General features: G+C 43.6%; 2 protein-coding genes across 3 annotated transcripts; one reads left to right on the top strand and one right to left on the bottom strand.

The window, feature by feature from the left end:
• Positions 1-7,189: 7,189 nt before the first annotated feature.
• taf5 (TAF5 RNA polymerase II, TATA box binding protein (TBP)-associated factor) lies at positions 7,190-12,396 on the top strand. 2 transcript variants are annotated; one of them, XM_011479534.3, is made up of 11 exons: positions 7,190-7,744; positions 8,661-8,889; positions 8,965-9,280; positions 9,357-9,520; positions 10,028-10,163; positions 10,240-10,360; positions 10,449-10,578; positions 11,054-11,218; positions 11,294-11,471; positions 11,768-11,945; positions 12,013-12,396. In XM_011479534.3, exons 1-11 carry the CDS (start codon positions 7,333-7,335, stop codon positions 12,225-12,227), a joined length of 2,244 nt encoding a protein of 747 aa, XP_011477836.1. In that variant the 5' UTR covers positions 7,190-7,332; the 3' UTR covers positions 12,228-12,396. The 2 variants fall into 2 exon arrangements, with proteins under 2 accessions (XP_011477836.1, XP_011477828.1); XM_011479526.3 differs by having other exon boundaries at positions 8,658-8,889.
• On the bottom strand, positions 12,376-15,847 carry atp5md (ATP synthase membrane subunit k). The gene is made up of 4 exons (XM_004066188.5): positions 15,708-15,847; positions 14,405-14,510; positions 12,553-12,646; positions 12,376-12,478 (listed from the first exon to the last, which is right to left on the bottom strand). Exons 2-3 carry the CDS (start codon positions 14,489-14,491, stop codon positions 12,557-12,559), a joined length of 177 nt encoding a protein of 58 aa, XP_004066236.1. The 5' UTR covers positions 14,492-14,510; positions 15,708-15,847; the 3' UTR covers positions 12,376-12,478; positions 12,553-12,556.
• Positions 15,848-15,851: the final 4 nt, after the last annotated feature.

Raw genomic sequence — 15,851 nt, 5'->3', positions numbered from 1 at the left:
GTGGGGTCAAATTTACCACAATCCTGAAAAGCTGGAAGGAAGAAGGTCCATACGTCCACCAAATCACAGTGAGGACACTTAGACAGCTGCTGGTCACCCAGGATCCACCAAACCGTTTGATTAATCAGGTAAATATCTGAACCAAAAAAAAAGTTTTTTGCCCAGAGCTTCTTGAAGTGGGCAAATACAAAATCAGAATGCTACTTTCTTTAAATGACAATACAAAAATTAAAATAATAAAAGCTTCTTCTTGTTGACAAAGTAGCTCTTTGATGCGCAGAAGAAAGCCTGCAAACAAAAACAGTAAAACTGTGAAAGTGAGCAAGAGAAACTGGTCTTCATCACCTGAAGATCCTGAAGTACATTTTCGTACCTCTGGATGAGGTGAGGTTATTACAACTGAAATGGGAAGAACAAATGTTCCAAAGACTGAGTCATGACTTTGGAAAATTTGCAGTTTTTCCATGCAAAAATAAAACCAAAACACGTGTAGTTTCAGCAAATAAATCTGCCAGTAAATCAAATTAAAAATGTGCTTTATTTGACAAGAATGAAGAACTTCAACAGGATCTTTAATTTCTTTTTTTTTTCCTTTTTTCTTGTTTATTTTTTGAAGTGTAGGTATATTTTTGCTGCATTTTTAATCTTTAAATTCAAATTATTTATTTTCTAAAGCACCTCTAAAGCACCTTGTATGAAACAAGAACAGCTCAAGGTGTTGGACATAAAAACCAACGAGAATGCAAAAACACCAATTCCCACGCATGGTGTAAAATAATAGAATGAGCCCTGCATAACAAAATACACAAACAACCACAAACCATATGGCAAATGGCGTATATTTGCTTAGCTTTCTACCTCCTCGAAGGCCCGAAGCGCTTTACAGTCACAAACCAATTCACACACACATTCACAAAGTGGTGGCAGGTCCACTACTGCCGAACACTGGTGCCAACCTTCCACCAGAGGGGGGGTGAGGTTCAGTGTCTTGCCCAAGGACACTTCAACACATGGGCGGGCCAGGCAGGAATCAGAGGTCGACCACCCTACCGCTGCACCACAGCCAACCCGTAGAGATGAAAAGAGAGATGACTATACAAAGCTAAAGAAGAGAGAACCCAGAAGGCGCCGTCCGCCTTTTCCTCCTGTTGGCTGGAGTGTCAGCATCTAAGCAGCACAAACACAACTCCCCCCAGCACCTCCCGCCCCACTGTCCCCCAACCCCCAGGTCCAATGCGCCCAACGTGGGCACACTAGGCCAGGCAGCTCGGAGGACCCCGAACAAGAGATGCCAGAGGACAAGCAGGGCCAACACTCTGGGAGCCCGAAACCAGCCAAGGGTGAGAAGACACTCCTAAAATGTAGAAGTAATAAATATAACAGATAAAGTATAAAAACAGCTAAAATATTAAGATATAAATGTAAATAAGTTGATGCATAAAAAGTGCATTAAAACGAGAGAGAGAAAAAAGAAAGTCTAAAACACCTAGAATATAAATTAGAAGAAGTTAAGATGTAAAAAAAAAACTAGAACTCACTAACCAGAGGTGTTTCATTATGAGTAGCCCGGGGGGGTGGGGGGGGTCACAGCTCGTAATTGAAAAAAGCAAGTCAGAGATATGGCGGTGGGAGTGTGATGCTGTGGGACTGTTTTGGTTCTTCTCAAGAAACTTTGTATTGAAGTGTGTTAACGCAAGTGTGTGCGTGTGTGTGTGTGGGGGGGGGGGGGGGGGGGGGGCATCCTATCATATCCTATCCTGTCCTGCCACAGCTGGATCATCATGTAGAAAAGTCTGGGATCTCTTGAGCATCTTAAATAGATGAACATGTTTGTTGTTGAGATTAAACTGCAGCTCGGTGACTCATTGACTTGGTGCTTCCAGCTAATGAGACAATGAGACATTTGCTTCCCATTTTTGTCCAATAACAGAAAAAGAAAACAGGAGAAGTGAACGTTCTGCTGTGTCTTTCCATATCAATCAAAGACGTTGGGCGTTTACATTGGACTCTGTGATCTAAGCAAACAATGACACAGCCGTGGAGAGACAGCGACCACCAGTGGATGCATCCTGCAGCTGTATGGGAAAGAAGACTTTTGCAGCCTCAGATGAATGAAAAACATTCTTGATTTGACCTAATGAAGGCAGACGCTGTTAGGATTATTTTTTGCTTTTATGAGGCAAAATTAAAAGGGAGCAAAAAAATTCAGAGAAAGTCCAGAAGCCATTTTTTCTTTTACTTAAGGAAAACTTGTCTCTCGGCCTCCAGTGTGGCTCCACTGGTTTGTGAATGTGTCTGAATGTCCCGGTGATGGTCAGAAATAAGCGTGTACTGACAGCCATGCCTCTGTCATGACAGCTGTGGCTATATCTGTAGCTTACCACCACCAAGTATGAATGAGGAGTGAATGAATAATGGACAGACATTGTAAGCGCTTTGAGCGTCTACAGAATTCCAATCCGTTATTATTAGCCCTTGTGCTATCCTATGACCCCACCCTTACATTGACGTGTTCTCCCTACCATGACAAAGGTGGATAAAGGTGAAGAGGATTTCATTTAATCCATGGACACCAGTGAAGATCACAAATCATTGAAGAAAAAAGGTTTAGCGCACTGTCTAGTGGGGTAAACTCCCAATATTAAAGTGCCTAGGATAGCACAAGGGTTAATAGAGACAAAATCTGCAGAAAACTGTTTTTTTTTCTCAGTCATTACATGCAATGTCCTGAGAGAAGCTCACCACTGACAGATTGTTTTCTTCTGTCAGTCAATCATGTTTATTTTAAAGAAATAAAGAAATGTAAGTGAACACCTCTTAACCTGCATGCAGAAAACACTACTGTGCACACAAGAAGAACACAAAGAATTATGGCCGTCCAGAAAAAGACAGACTTGGTTCCAGTACTTACCGTAATCCAACTAAAAGTTAATTACGGTTTGCACTAAAAGTTGGTGAACCTGAAGTCTTTTGGAACAACTTAGATTGACCATGGTGGATCAGACCACCATTAACTCACACTTTACAGGTCAGTTGTTATCTGTTTGTTAACCATCTACTAATTCCAGTGAAGCTTCACTAGAACAGCAAATGGGTTGAACAAGTTCAAGAAATTTAAAGTGAAATTTAAAACTTTAAAAAATTGTATCCACACTTTTTTCCACGCAAAGGCTTTTCTGTGTGTTGTATTTTACCAAAGGACCAAAAAAATGGAGGCAGCCTGACCAGTCAGGGCCCCCACGATTGCCTCAGTGAAGACCCTAACCCACCCAACCTCCAAGGTCCCACACCTATAGTGGACCCCACCTCCCACAGACAGCACCCAGGAGAAGGCCCGCAACACCACAGCCATGGAAAGTGAGCAACTGTAGGCCCCAAGAGGGTATTGCCAACATTTCAACTGCAAAAACTGAAAGATCCTTTGACATCTTAGTTCCGACATACTTTCCTAATTTAGGGATACAGAAAGAAAAACCAGTCGTTTTTGTTTCTGGATCTTTAGATCTATCTCTGTATGTATTGAAGCGCTGTGATTTCCTCCCATGGAGATAGAAATCAACTTGTATAGTTGGAAAAACCCAGAAAAGAGTGGCCAGGTACAAAAACTTCTTAACTAGGGCCTTATCATCAATCTTTGTTACTCTCGCCAATCTAGATAATTTCCAAGCTACACTTTTGTTATTCCTACTACCACTTTCCCAACAGGGAGCAATAGCTCTTCTAACCACGTGTTCTCCATCTGCACTACCCTGTGTTGTCACCCAATAATTAAGCAGCAGATGTTTAGATCGGAGATTCAACCAACGGCAGTTCCCCCGTTTCAACTTGTAACGACAAAGCAGGAGTTGTCCTCATAGCCCCAGCACATAGTCTCAACTCCTGATTTTGGATGACCTCTACCTTATGCAACAGTGTTTTGTAAGCTAAATTGTAAACAATAATTGCATCATAAATAGCTGACTTAATCATTGTAATATATATATGTTTCAAAGCCCGTGAACTAGCTCCCCACCCAGTGCCTTTCAAGCATCTCATTATATCCATGACTTCCTTACACTTCCCTCTTATACTATCAATGTTCTCTTTTTCGTATCAAATATACCTCCAAGATACCTAAAGCTATGCACTTGCTCCATTGCTTCTCCATATCATTTTAAGTTTACAAGAGTTTTCTGTTTCCCTGTAAAAAACATGCATTTTGTTTTAGCCACTAAATCTTGAAGTGCCAATCAGAGGACTAGTTTTCCACCTCCGTAAAAGCGTCTTGCACCTTTCTCTCCACATTAGAATAGTCTGTCCCCTCTTCCACAAGGCTGCGTCATCTGCAAATAATGCCTTCCCAAATTTACATCTGATGGAATTATAGATATCATAAGTCATAATTGAAAACAGCACAGGGCTAATCACACTTCCTCGCACGGTTCCATGATCCACTAAGTTTCTATTAGAAAAAGAGTTTGCTGTTCTGACTTGAGCATAGCTAGCAAATAAAAATCCCTTAATCCAATTATAACCCTTGTGCTATCTCAGATGACCCCACCCTTGCATTGACGTGTTCTCCCTACCATGACAAAGGTGGATAAAGGTGGAAAGATTTCATGTAATCCATGGACACCAGTGAAGATCACAACTCATTGAAGAAAAAAGGTTCAGCGCACTGTCTAGTGGGTCTAGATGACCCAACTCCCAATGTTAAAGTGCCTAGGATGGCGCAAGGGTTACATGTGTCCAGTTAGTCCTAACCTACCAAGTTTTATAAATATACCCTCTTTCCAAACCATGTCATGTGCCTTTCCTATGTCAAAAAATGCTGCAACCAAATATTCCTTATTTACTTGGGCTTTTCTAATGTCTGCTTCTAGGCAGACTACAGGGTCCCTTGTCCCTCAACCTTTCTTAAAACCATTCTGATATTGGGACAGTATTGTTTTACTTTCCAGGTACTAAGTCAGTCTCTCAGTTATTATTCTCTCCATTGTTTTGCAGACACGTGTGCTGTAAGTCTGTAATTTTCTGGGCTGCTTGGATCTTTTCCAGGTTTTAATATAGGAATAACCCCAGCATCTTTCCAAATACTCTGTAATTTAATTTCTCTCCAGACTCTGTTATACATATCCAATAACTTCAACTTCATTTGCCCACCTAAACACTTTAGCATAAAATAACTTACGCCATCCCTTCCTGGTAGTGTTATTCTTGATTTATGTAGTGCTAGATCCAGTTCAAAATATGTGAACAGAGCATCCATAGCTGTCAAATACGTGTTACCATCAACATCATTGTTGTGTCGTTCCCTATTTTCATCTCTCCTCTCTCTCCTGTATCTAGATAAATTCTCCTTACTTTGACTTCTCACAAAGGTTTTAGCCAATATTTCAGCTTTGTCCGCATTCATTATTGCCAAGTCATTACCCATCTTTAATACTGGGTATTGTTACTCCCTACTTATCCCTTCATTTTTCTAATAATTCCCCAAACTGCACTAACCGGTGTAGTTCAACCAATTATTTCACAAAAAAAACTCCAATACTCTCTTTTCACCTTTTTAATATCTCTTCTCACTTGCGTCCAAAGTCTCTTGTAGTTCAACAGGTTCTCATAGGTGTGCGTCTGTCTTAAGAGTTTCAAACCCTTATTTCGATTTTTAACTGCCGTCTTGCAATCTTCAGTTCACCATGGTATATTTCTCCTTGTCATAGTAGCTTTGCTCTTTAGAATTGTCCGTTTTGCTGCTGCAATTATTACATTTTCCACTTTTTCTTTCAAATTCTATAGAAATATTGTCCATACTGATGTTTGAGTGTTCCTCCTCACATATATGAGTAAATTCACACCCCAATTTGCTTTATGAAAAAGCCACCTGCCTTCCCTTTCATTAATTGATGGTTCTCTATCCCCACCAACCCTAGAGAAAAGAGGATAATGGTCACTCCCCATGTGCTGTCATGTAAAGCCCACTAACAACACCCTGCCAATACATTCCAAACACAAGTGAGATCTAGTGCTGACATGTTCCCTGTTTGTTCATCTATCCTTGTCCCTCCCCAATCAATGAGACAGACCAAGTATAAATCATCCATCATGTCCTCCAGTACCTCACCATTAGCATCTGTCACCTTCCCCCCCCATAAAGTGCTATTTGCATTAAATCCCCAGATAAGAAGACATGCCCATTTTTCCTTTGAGTTTTTCGTTTATTTTAAGGTTTTTGCTCTGATCGCTTATTTCCCTCTGACTTTTATTTGATCTTTATGTTTTCACTTTTATCCCTCTTTTCATTTGACTATTTTGTTTATGCTCTTGTTGCTTTCTTCTCTTTGGTTTTTCTGTTCTTTATGTTTGTGCTCTGATTGCTTTTTTCCCTTTGAATTATCCGTTGATCTTTCTCTGTTGATCTTTATGCTTTTACTTTGATCCCTTTTGTATTTTTTTCGTTTATCTTTGTGTTTTTTCTTTGATAGCTGTTTAGTTTAGTTTTGCTTTGATTGCTTTTTTAACCGTTGACTCTCTTTGAGCTCTATGTTTTTGCTTTGATCCATCTTTTCCGATTGAATTTCCCTTTTGATCTTTATATTCTTGCTTAGATTAAAATTTTCAGTTGATCTTTTTGTTCTTAATCTGAACGCTTTTTTCTCTTTTTTACTTTTCCTGGGATCTTAATAGTTTTGCTTTGATTGCTTTTTTACCCCATTTGTTTCTTTCTTTGATTTTCATGTTTTCGCTTTGATTCGTTTTTTTTTGTTTGTTTATTCTTTAATCTTTTATATAATTATTTAAAGTTAATTTCAATCACAGAGACAAAAAAAACTAGTTTGATCAGAGGAATTTACCCATTTTAATAAAAAATATTAACAACATTGTAATATCAGCTCAACAAAGGCTGTGTCATCTGATGATCTCATGAGCACAAAAGTAGGAAATTATTAAAACGTTTAGGACCTCAAATGTATTACTTCTAACTAGACCACTATTTTATTTTATTTTGTTTCCTTGTATGGATGTATCATTTTGTGTATTTCTTAAAAAAATGTAGTCTTGAAGAAAAAAATTTGCTCAAGTTTTTATCATATACAGTTCTATCAATTTTGGCCTTAAAAATTGTTTTGATTTTTTTCTAAATCATAGACACAGTTTGAATGATAAAATGTCAATAAAGGTTTATTTAAAAAAAAAAAAACAAGACAAAAAAAAAACCCGGAACCGCACGAGCCGTCCAGGAGGGGGCCGGGCTTCTCACACACATGTCACTCTGAGAACCAATCAGATTTGCTTATCTTGCGCAGTCAGTTCTTCTCGTTTTTCAACCTCGCACATGCGCACTTCATTCTGAAAATGGCGGCCGTGCAGGGTGGAATGGTCGACGAGAAAGAAGAAGTCGACATAAAAACCGAACCGCAGAGCGACGGGCTCATGAACACAAATGCGACCGACGGGCGACAGCTCTCTCCGTCCCCGAGCTCCAGCAGCTCGGCTGGGAGCACCAAAAGTGCGGCTGGGGCGCCGGAGGACCAGCAGACGCTGCTGGCGGTTCTACAGTTCCTGAGAAAGAACAAGCTGACGGAGTCCGTTGAAATTCTGCGGCGTGAGGCGGGACTGCCCGAGGATGCGCTGGACACAAAGGGGGCGGACTGCAGTGCGCCCAGCTCGGGCGGCACCGCTGGCGGCGTGGACGGCCTGGATGCGGGCTCTCTGCTCAGCCGGGTGGCCGTGTCTTCCTCCGCTGGAACTCCGGCGCCGACCAAAGGTATGACGCTCCAAGCGGGACTCAGCCCGTCCACCGGAACTTTGTTCGCTCCTCATAAAGCGCGCGCAACAGTTGTAAAAGAATCGAAAAGACACGTTTAGAAGCTGCAAAAAGAACGTAAATTACACACACTGACAAACAAATGTGGACAAAACTTGATCGCAACATACGTCCCGGGGAAGCAGAGAGGTGGTCAAACTGAGAATCCAAATTAACAAGAACACAAACTAAAACCATGAATCTTTTTAAGTAATAAATATAAATAAGTCTAAATACTTTATACAAATATTTGTGTCTGTCACTGTTCGTTTTGGTCTACAGCTGACCTGATACAGTTTAGTGTTGCACACAAATAATCAGATCAATTGAGGTGATCAGGATCACACACACAGCAGAATATCCTGTGATGAAGTGCTTTAACAAGGTTCACACTTCTCAGTCATCTGACAACTTCCAGCATTTTCACACATTTGATTTTGTCTGTTTTTTACATTCAGAGATGTGGCTACTCAGAAGACAGGACAAAGCCTCATTGTTATTTAATGATAAATAAATGAAGATGGCAAAAGCAGATTTAGCAGATTGAAGAGCTCCAACTTTGAGACTATAGATGGGATTCATTAGATTCCAGAAAACCTGAAGTCTTTATGCACACATGATGTCAACAAACCCTGAGAATGGACTGTAAACCAGGTGATCGTTTTCCTGAAATATGTCAGAGTTGCTATCAGGTAAACGGGTTTGATTCTTAGACATCACCTTCAATTTCAATCCCAGTTTAGATGAGTTCATCCTGGCTTTACCGTTGAAACCAGGTAAGCTGCAGATCCAGCAACAGGTCCATAGTTGAAGGGTCTGTGAGTCTTTCTGGGCTGCTTCGCGGTGGGGGTTCATCACCTCTGGATTCTCTCAGCAGCAGTCGCAGACGATCAGCCCGACGTCAGTGTGGTGCTGTCAGCCTACAGCCAGCAGGGAGACCCGGCTCTCTACAAAGTTTACTACAGCGACCTGAAGAAGTTCATCGAGTCGGTGTTGGACTGCCACCGGGCAGAGCTGTCGCAGGTCTTCTACCCGCTCTTTGTCCACATGTACCTGGAGCTGGTGTACAACAATCATGAGAGTGAAGCCAAGGCCTTCTTTGAAAAGTAAGTCCCTTTAAGGTTTACGTTAAAAAAGTACGCCCTGCTCCGCGCGCCTTCTCGTCACGGCCTCGTCCGCAGGTTCAGCGGGGATCAGGAGTGCTACTACGAAGACGACCTCCGGGTTTTATCCAGCCTCACCAAGAAAGAGCACATGAGAGGCAACGAGACGCTGCTGGACTTCCGCACCAGCAAGTTCGTCCTGCGCATCTCCCGTGACTCCTACCAGCTGCTGAAGAGGCACCTGCAGGAGCGCCAGAACAATCAGATCTGGAACATCATCCAGGAGCACCTGTACATCGACATCTTCGACGGCATGCCCCGCAGCAAGAGCCAGATAGACGCCATGTCAGGCAGCTTAGCAGGAGAGGCCAAGCGGGAGGCCAACAAAGCCAAGGTGAGGGAAGTTCCCGACAGATTTAGCACGTTCCTCTGTAATCCCGTGAGAACAATGCCATCTGTTCTGGCTGCAGGTTTATTATGGGCTGCTGAAAGAACCAGAGATTGAAGTGCCCCTGGATGATGAAGATGAAGAGGCGGAGAACGAAGAGGGCAAGCCGAAGAAGAAGAAGCCAAAGAAGGACAGCATGGGTTCCAAGAGCAAGAAGCAAGATCCCAACGCTCCGTTGCAGAACAGGTGAGGTTCTGCGGTCAGCAGAGCAGAGCTTCTGCATCTTCAGGAGCTTCCGCCACAGGCAGGCTCTTCCTCTTTCTGTGGGAGAGCAGCTTTAACGTTTCCCAGGACGTTTCATCTGCTTCTGGATTATTCTGGTTTGTGTTTGGATGGCTTTAGTTTCTAGAAAAGCCCCGTCAGCTCCGTCCCCCTCTTACTGCTCACGGTGGGGCAAATAAGCTGCTGTTGAGGCGGGAATCCGTCTGAATGGCAGGTGTTACAGGACAGAGCTTAGAAAGTCTGAAAACATCAGTGAAAGCGGGGCTTTTGAGCTCTGAGGGCTTGTTTGGTTCACCTGCAGAGTTTCCCCTGTAGACAGTCTGTCACATGTGCACGTGTCCTGGCTGGACGATGTCACAGCTCCTAAACCGAAAACATTTCTGAAACATCCGTTTGTGCTTATTAGATTTCCAGAGTTTTCTTGCAGTCATTTCCTTTGAAAGTCTTGAGTAATCAACTTTTCATGGTCAGGATACCTCTGCCAGAACTGAAGGACTCTGACAAGCTGGACAAAATCATGTACATGAAGGAATCCACAAAAAGAATCCGTCTGGGACGGGAGAACCTGCCCTCCATCTGCTTCTACACCTTCCTCAACGCGTACCAGGTAAGCGGCGCCCACCGGCCGTTGTCTGACGGCTGCCGGTTCTCGTTGAGCTTTAGACTCCGTTGGACTTGTTCAGGGTCTGACCGCGGTGGACTTCACGGACGACTCCAGCCTGATAGCAGGAGGCTTTGCCGACTCCACGGTTCGGGTGTGGAGTGTGACGCCAAAAAAGCTGCGCAAGGTCAAGTCTGCAGCAGGTGGGTGTTGGGCGCAAACACAGGACAACGCCAGCGGGTGAATCATGCCGATACTTAACGGTTCTTCTTTTTGTTTCACCCCCTCAAGACTTGAATTTGATTGACAAAGAGTCAGACGATGTTCTAGAGAGGATCATGGATGAGAAGACGGCCAGCGAGTCGAAGATTCTGTACGGACACAGCGGCCCGGTGTACGGCATCAGCTTCAGCCCAGACAGGTACCACAGAACCGGCGCTCCTGACAGAACCGGCGCTCCTGACAGAGCCGGGCTTCAAAGTGTTCAACCATTTCAACTAACTGTGACTAGGATTCATGAGAGATCGTAAACGGATTTCCATCTCCTGCATGGCTGCTTGTTTTGCAGCAGAGTTTATTCCAGCTGTTCCATTTCCCTCTGTTTGAATCAATTACGTTTTTTATAAGCAGGAAAAACTGGTTTAGTAACAGAAATAGAAAACGTAGATGACCCTCCGAGGAGGAGGGTCTAAGAGCAGAGACGCCCACTTTAGTTTAGCTATCAGCTATTGGGTTTTATGACTGATTTTCTATTAGTGAAAACCCCTCGAGACAACTGTGTTGTAATAAAACTGAACTAATTTTTAGTGAGGTTACACCGAGCTGTAAATAGTCTGACCCAGTGCTGCATTGAAGTGGTTCCCTTTGTCCTGAGATGAGGTGCTCATGTCTTTCAGAAACTACCTGCTGTCCTGTTCTGAGGACGGCACGGTCCGGCTGTGGAGTCTCCTCACCTTCACGTGTCTAGTGGGCTACAAAGGCCACAACTACCCAGTGTGGGACACTCAGTTTTCCCCGTATGGGTACTACTTTGTCTCTGGGGGTCATGACCGGGTGGCTCGGTAAGCTAGCGCACAGAGGTAACGGGACGCTCCCGTCAAACAGCTCTTCACACTCACGAATCTCGTCTCCCTCAGACTCTGGGCGACGGATCACTACCAGCCCCTGCGGATATTTGCCGGTCACTTGGCTGATGTCACCTGCACCCGTTTCCACCCCAACTCCAACTACGTGGTTACAGGCTCGTCTGACCGCACCATCCGGCTCTGGGATGTCCTGACGGGGAACTGTGTCCGGATCTTCACCGGTCACAAGGTCAGCAGGGCTCCGTTTTCTGCAGAAGCAGAGTGAGCTTCGTCTTCTCAATGAGAGTTGATGGACTTGAGCAAACTTCTCTCCACAAAATGTTTCCTTTGCTGGGCAGCTTTAGTCTGTTACCCAGGATCAGAGCAGACCCCCCACCTGCTCCTCCACGTCTGCCGCCTTCTGATCCAGGCGGACAGCAGCTGGAACACAGCCGGGGGGGGCAGACGGAGGAGCAGGGCATCCTGTGTCCATCCTGCATGAACCTTCAGACGTTCCTCAGAAATCCACCTCAGCTCTGTTTTCAGGGTCCCATCCACACTCTGGCTTTCTCTCCCAACGGGAAGTTCTTGGCCTCGGGGGCGACTGACGGCAGAGTTCTTCTGTGGGACATCGGTCATGGGCTGATGGTTTCAGAGCTCAAAGGCCACACGGATACGGTCTATGCCCTCAGGTTCAGCAGGGATGGAGAAATCCTGGCCTCTGGTGGGTGTTCCTCAGCTGCCGCTGGTGTGCCGCGGCTGCAGAGACTCACTGCTCTTCTGACTTCCAGGTTCGATGGACAACACGGTCCGCCTTTGGGATGCAGCGAAGGCGTTCGATGATTTAGAGACTGACGACTTCACAGCTGCCACAGGACACATCCACCTGCAGGACAACTCCCAGGAGCTTCTGCTGGGGACATACATGAGCAAATCCACGCCTGTGGTCCACCTCCACTTCACTCGCAGGAACCTGCTTCTGGCTGCAGGATCTTATGCTGCATGAGGCGGCGGGTCGCCTGCAGCAGTTCTGGAGACTCACCCAGTGGGCTGAAGACCCTTTTTAGAAATCACTGCCATGGCTGCAGCTGAGCGGCTGACGGCTCTTCTGTATCATAGTATTTTTTACGGGTGGACACTGTAAATAAAACATGTTTTCTAGGATCTGGATAGAATGCTTCTTTATTTATTCAACACAGAGAAATCATATTTTCACACAAGCACGTCCAGCTGCTCTCCACTCCCAGATGTTTGAACCTGTCAGGGAAGAACATCTGGAGTTAATGTGATGGAGCTGCGAGCAGGACAGCGGATCATCAGAGAAAACTCACATGGCTATTTTTCTGTGACGGCCGCCTGTTTCTTGGGTTTCAGTTTGAAGAAAAGGACGATGGCTGCGATGCTGGCGTACGTGGCCAACACGCACTGAAACGAGGAGACATGACAGACGTTACAAGAAGAAAACATCCCTCCTTTCTTTTCATTCAAATCTATGTAATGTCTCAGAGTTTGACCGTTCCCACAGCTGCATAAATGACTAAACAGAGCAAAGATACGACTGCGCTCTACAATGAAACTAAATGCCTGAAGAAAGACGGCAAAGCGTACACTTCATGCTGCGTCATGCAAACACAATCTGTGCTGCAGCATCAGAAAGCCCCAAACCTTCAATCTAGAATCTTAAATTGTAGCAGTAAATCAGGAAGTTCATCTGCAGAACTCTGGACTACAAAACACGACTTTTATGGCATCAAAGTACGTCTTTGTGTTTTTGGAGCTACTCGCTCTTTGCCCTTTCAGTCTTTGGGGGCTGTAAGCTTTTGTGGGACAGGTCCTATTCAGGACGGATAGTCCAGTGTCTCCTCTGCTGAAGGACACAATCCTGACCAAAAATATCTGCACCCAACACTCCTCTCAGATCATTTATGCCAGATTATCACAGATCCATCTGCGGTGTGGAGTCTGTCTTTTGCATTGTCTCTGTTGCACCTCCGATCCGCCCCCCTCCCGCTTGGATTCTGTGGTTTGTCCTGCAGCACCCATGTCATCAACATCCAAACTCTGGCAAAAATCCTCTCCTCACTTAGTCCTGAAGTTTTGTTTTTGTACTTCCAAAATTAAACTTTAGTCACTCACAGTGACAGTGGACACCGGTGTTATATGCCGGGTCGACGTGTGTAATTGCGTGGGGATGTCGCTTCAAATATAGAATCCAATTTGATCAAGTTTTGTTTTGAAAGTAGAACATGAGTCGTGGGTCACACTGAACATACAGAAAAGAGAAATAAAGAAGTCTGTCCATTTAAATGAGAAAACTCGAAAAACAGCTGAAGACTACAAGATCTTCAGGTTTCTGTGTCCACTCTGGGAAATAAAGATGTTTAGAGCTCATGTCTCTCTACATGACCTGCTGGACGTGGAAGGAAGAGAAAAATTGGAATAAATTCTGGTGGATAAAGAACCCTGAGGAACTTCCAAATAAATTCCATCTGATCTGCAGAGTCCAACAGTGTCAGCTCACTCTGACCGTAACCATCTGACTGAAAAGGAAGAACATCACTGCTGCAACAAGGACATGATAAGCAAGAGTGGAGTTTAACAGAAGCACAATCCTGGGAAAACGTTCGGTCAAAAAAAACCCATCATGGTACCGTCTACAGAAAAGAAATGAGGCCTTTCAGGAAAAAGAAAAACCAAGGACATATTTTAGAATTCCTTTGCAGCTTCTGGCACTGGAAGCCTCAGCTGTGTGAACACAAGAAGGAAGTGTGACGGCCACCAAAACCTTCCAGGGAACAAGAGTCAGAAAGCTGCATCTCCACCTCATGGGTCTTCCAGCAGGACAATGAAGCTGAAACATCATCAGAGCTCTCTGACAGGGTTTCAAAAAGCTGAGAGTTCTGGAATGAGTCCAGATCAGAATCTGATGGAGGGATCTCAAAATCCTGAAAGACCTGCAGAAGTCCAAACTTTCAGCCGAGAGGGAAGAAACTTTTAGTTCTGAGTGTGGTGTCGCAATTTGAAGACAGAAATACAGGGGTGCAGATTGATATGTTTTGGTTATGACCTTCTTTCCATTGTAATATGCTAAAGGAAACCATTCTCTCTCTTTATAATGGATTCTTCTTACAGATTTGTTTTTTTTCCCCCCACTTCACATCATGAGAGGTTTCAAAAACTCACATTCCTCCTTCCTATGATTGTGTAAGAATTGAAGTATTTGGCAATTCCAGTGAACTGATGCTGCGATCCGGCGTCGTGTCCTCCCATGGTGAAGAAATTAATGGTCCTGCGGAAACACAAGTCTGATGCTTGAAAAGGCTTAAAAATACAAACTTTCTCTGGAGAAACACTGAAAGCTAAATCATTAAGATATTTGTGGGAAAGCAAAATCAGCGCTCTTCATCATCAAAACATCCTTTTCATTTCTTCAGCAACTACATCAACGTTTGTGTTTTCATTGCATTCATCACAGCAAATAAAATGATTTTTAAACCCAAACTACAACTAATTTGAAATTTATCATCAAGAATTTTTTTTTTTTTTATCTCAGAAATTCCTTGTCATAGTTTACTTTTTTGTTTACAATAAACAAAAATAATTAGAAAAAAAACAATGTTTCTAAATCGTTTAAAGTCTTTAAGCTGTTTGAAGGTGATTTCCTGCTTAAACCGTGTCTCAGTAGGGTTAAAAAAATGAATGTTTACTTTTTTTTTTTTTAAATCAACAAAAGCAAAATTCTGCAATTCCAACAAAGATTTCCTAAAACATCAGAGCCAAACTCAAAGAACAGCAAACGTTCATGTCTTCAGAGCAAGTTTCTGCTGCTGGAGAGTTTAGTGGTTTGCAGTCAGAGCTTTGGCTGCGCTCACTGGAGATCTTTGACCTCTAGGTCTCCACAGAGCATGAATCACGATCCTTACAGAAGAACTGATTGATTCGATATAATGAAAGAGGAAAAACTAAGTGTTGACATTTATGTTGCTGTGTTCTCTTATAACAAAAACTCCAGCGCGACAGGCGATTCTCTGATATTTGTGGAGCAAAAACAATCAACGTCTTTTTCTTTAAAATGTCTACTCTGATTTGAAGGGACTGGATCAAAAAAAAGTGACGTCTGAAAACGAGGGAGCCTTAGCCTAATTTGATAAATGTAGATGTTTGAATTTAATAAACTGTTAGAATTAAACACTTTTTAACTGCAAACTGCTTCAGCTCATCCAGCTGGAAACCAAACACTCGGATCGGAATGATACATTTCCTCACAGGTTCATTTTTATTATAGACATTTAAAAAACCCTGAACATTTAGTAAACGGCTAGCATGTTCGTTAGCATCGGCTAGCATGCAGCCTTTTCTGTCGGGTGAGTCGGGTTTGGAAGCAACAAACAGCAATTCGCAACAAAGACTTTACAGTTTAGCCTCCGCTAACCTACCAGAAACAAACTGAATGGCACAACTAGCTGGTTTACGAGTTAACGCTTACCTTTGCTACTCGACCCCTGCGTAAATTGAACCGGACAAGTGCCCTTCAGCAGAGGCCGCAATGCTGAAAATGACAGGAAGTCCCGCCCAGTAGAAACACCTCTACCTGCTTTGCTATTGGCTAAAATAAGCATCACCCAAAGAC

This window comes from Oryzias latipes, chromosome 1 (assembly GCF_053564925.1).
Source record: "Oryzias latipes strain Hd-rR chromosome 1, Olatipes_Hd-rR_3.1".
NCBI classification, from domain to species: Eukaryota; Metazoa; Chordata; class Actinopteri; order Beloniformes; family Adrianichthyidae; genus Oryzias; species Oryzias latipes.
This window is presented reverse-complemented; position numbering and strand designations above follow the sequence as displayed.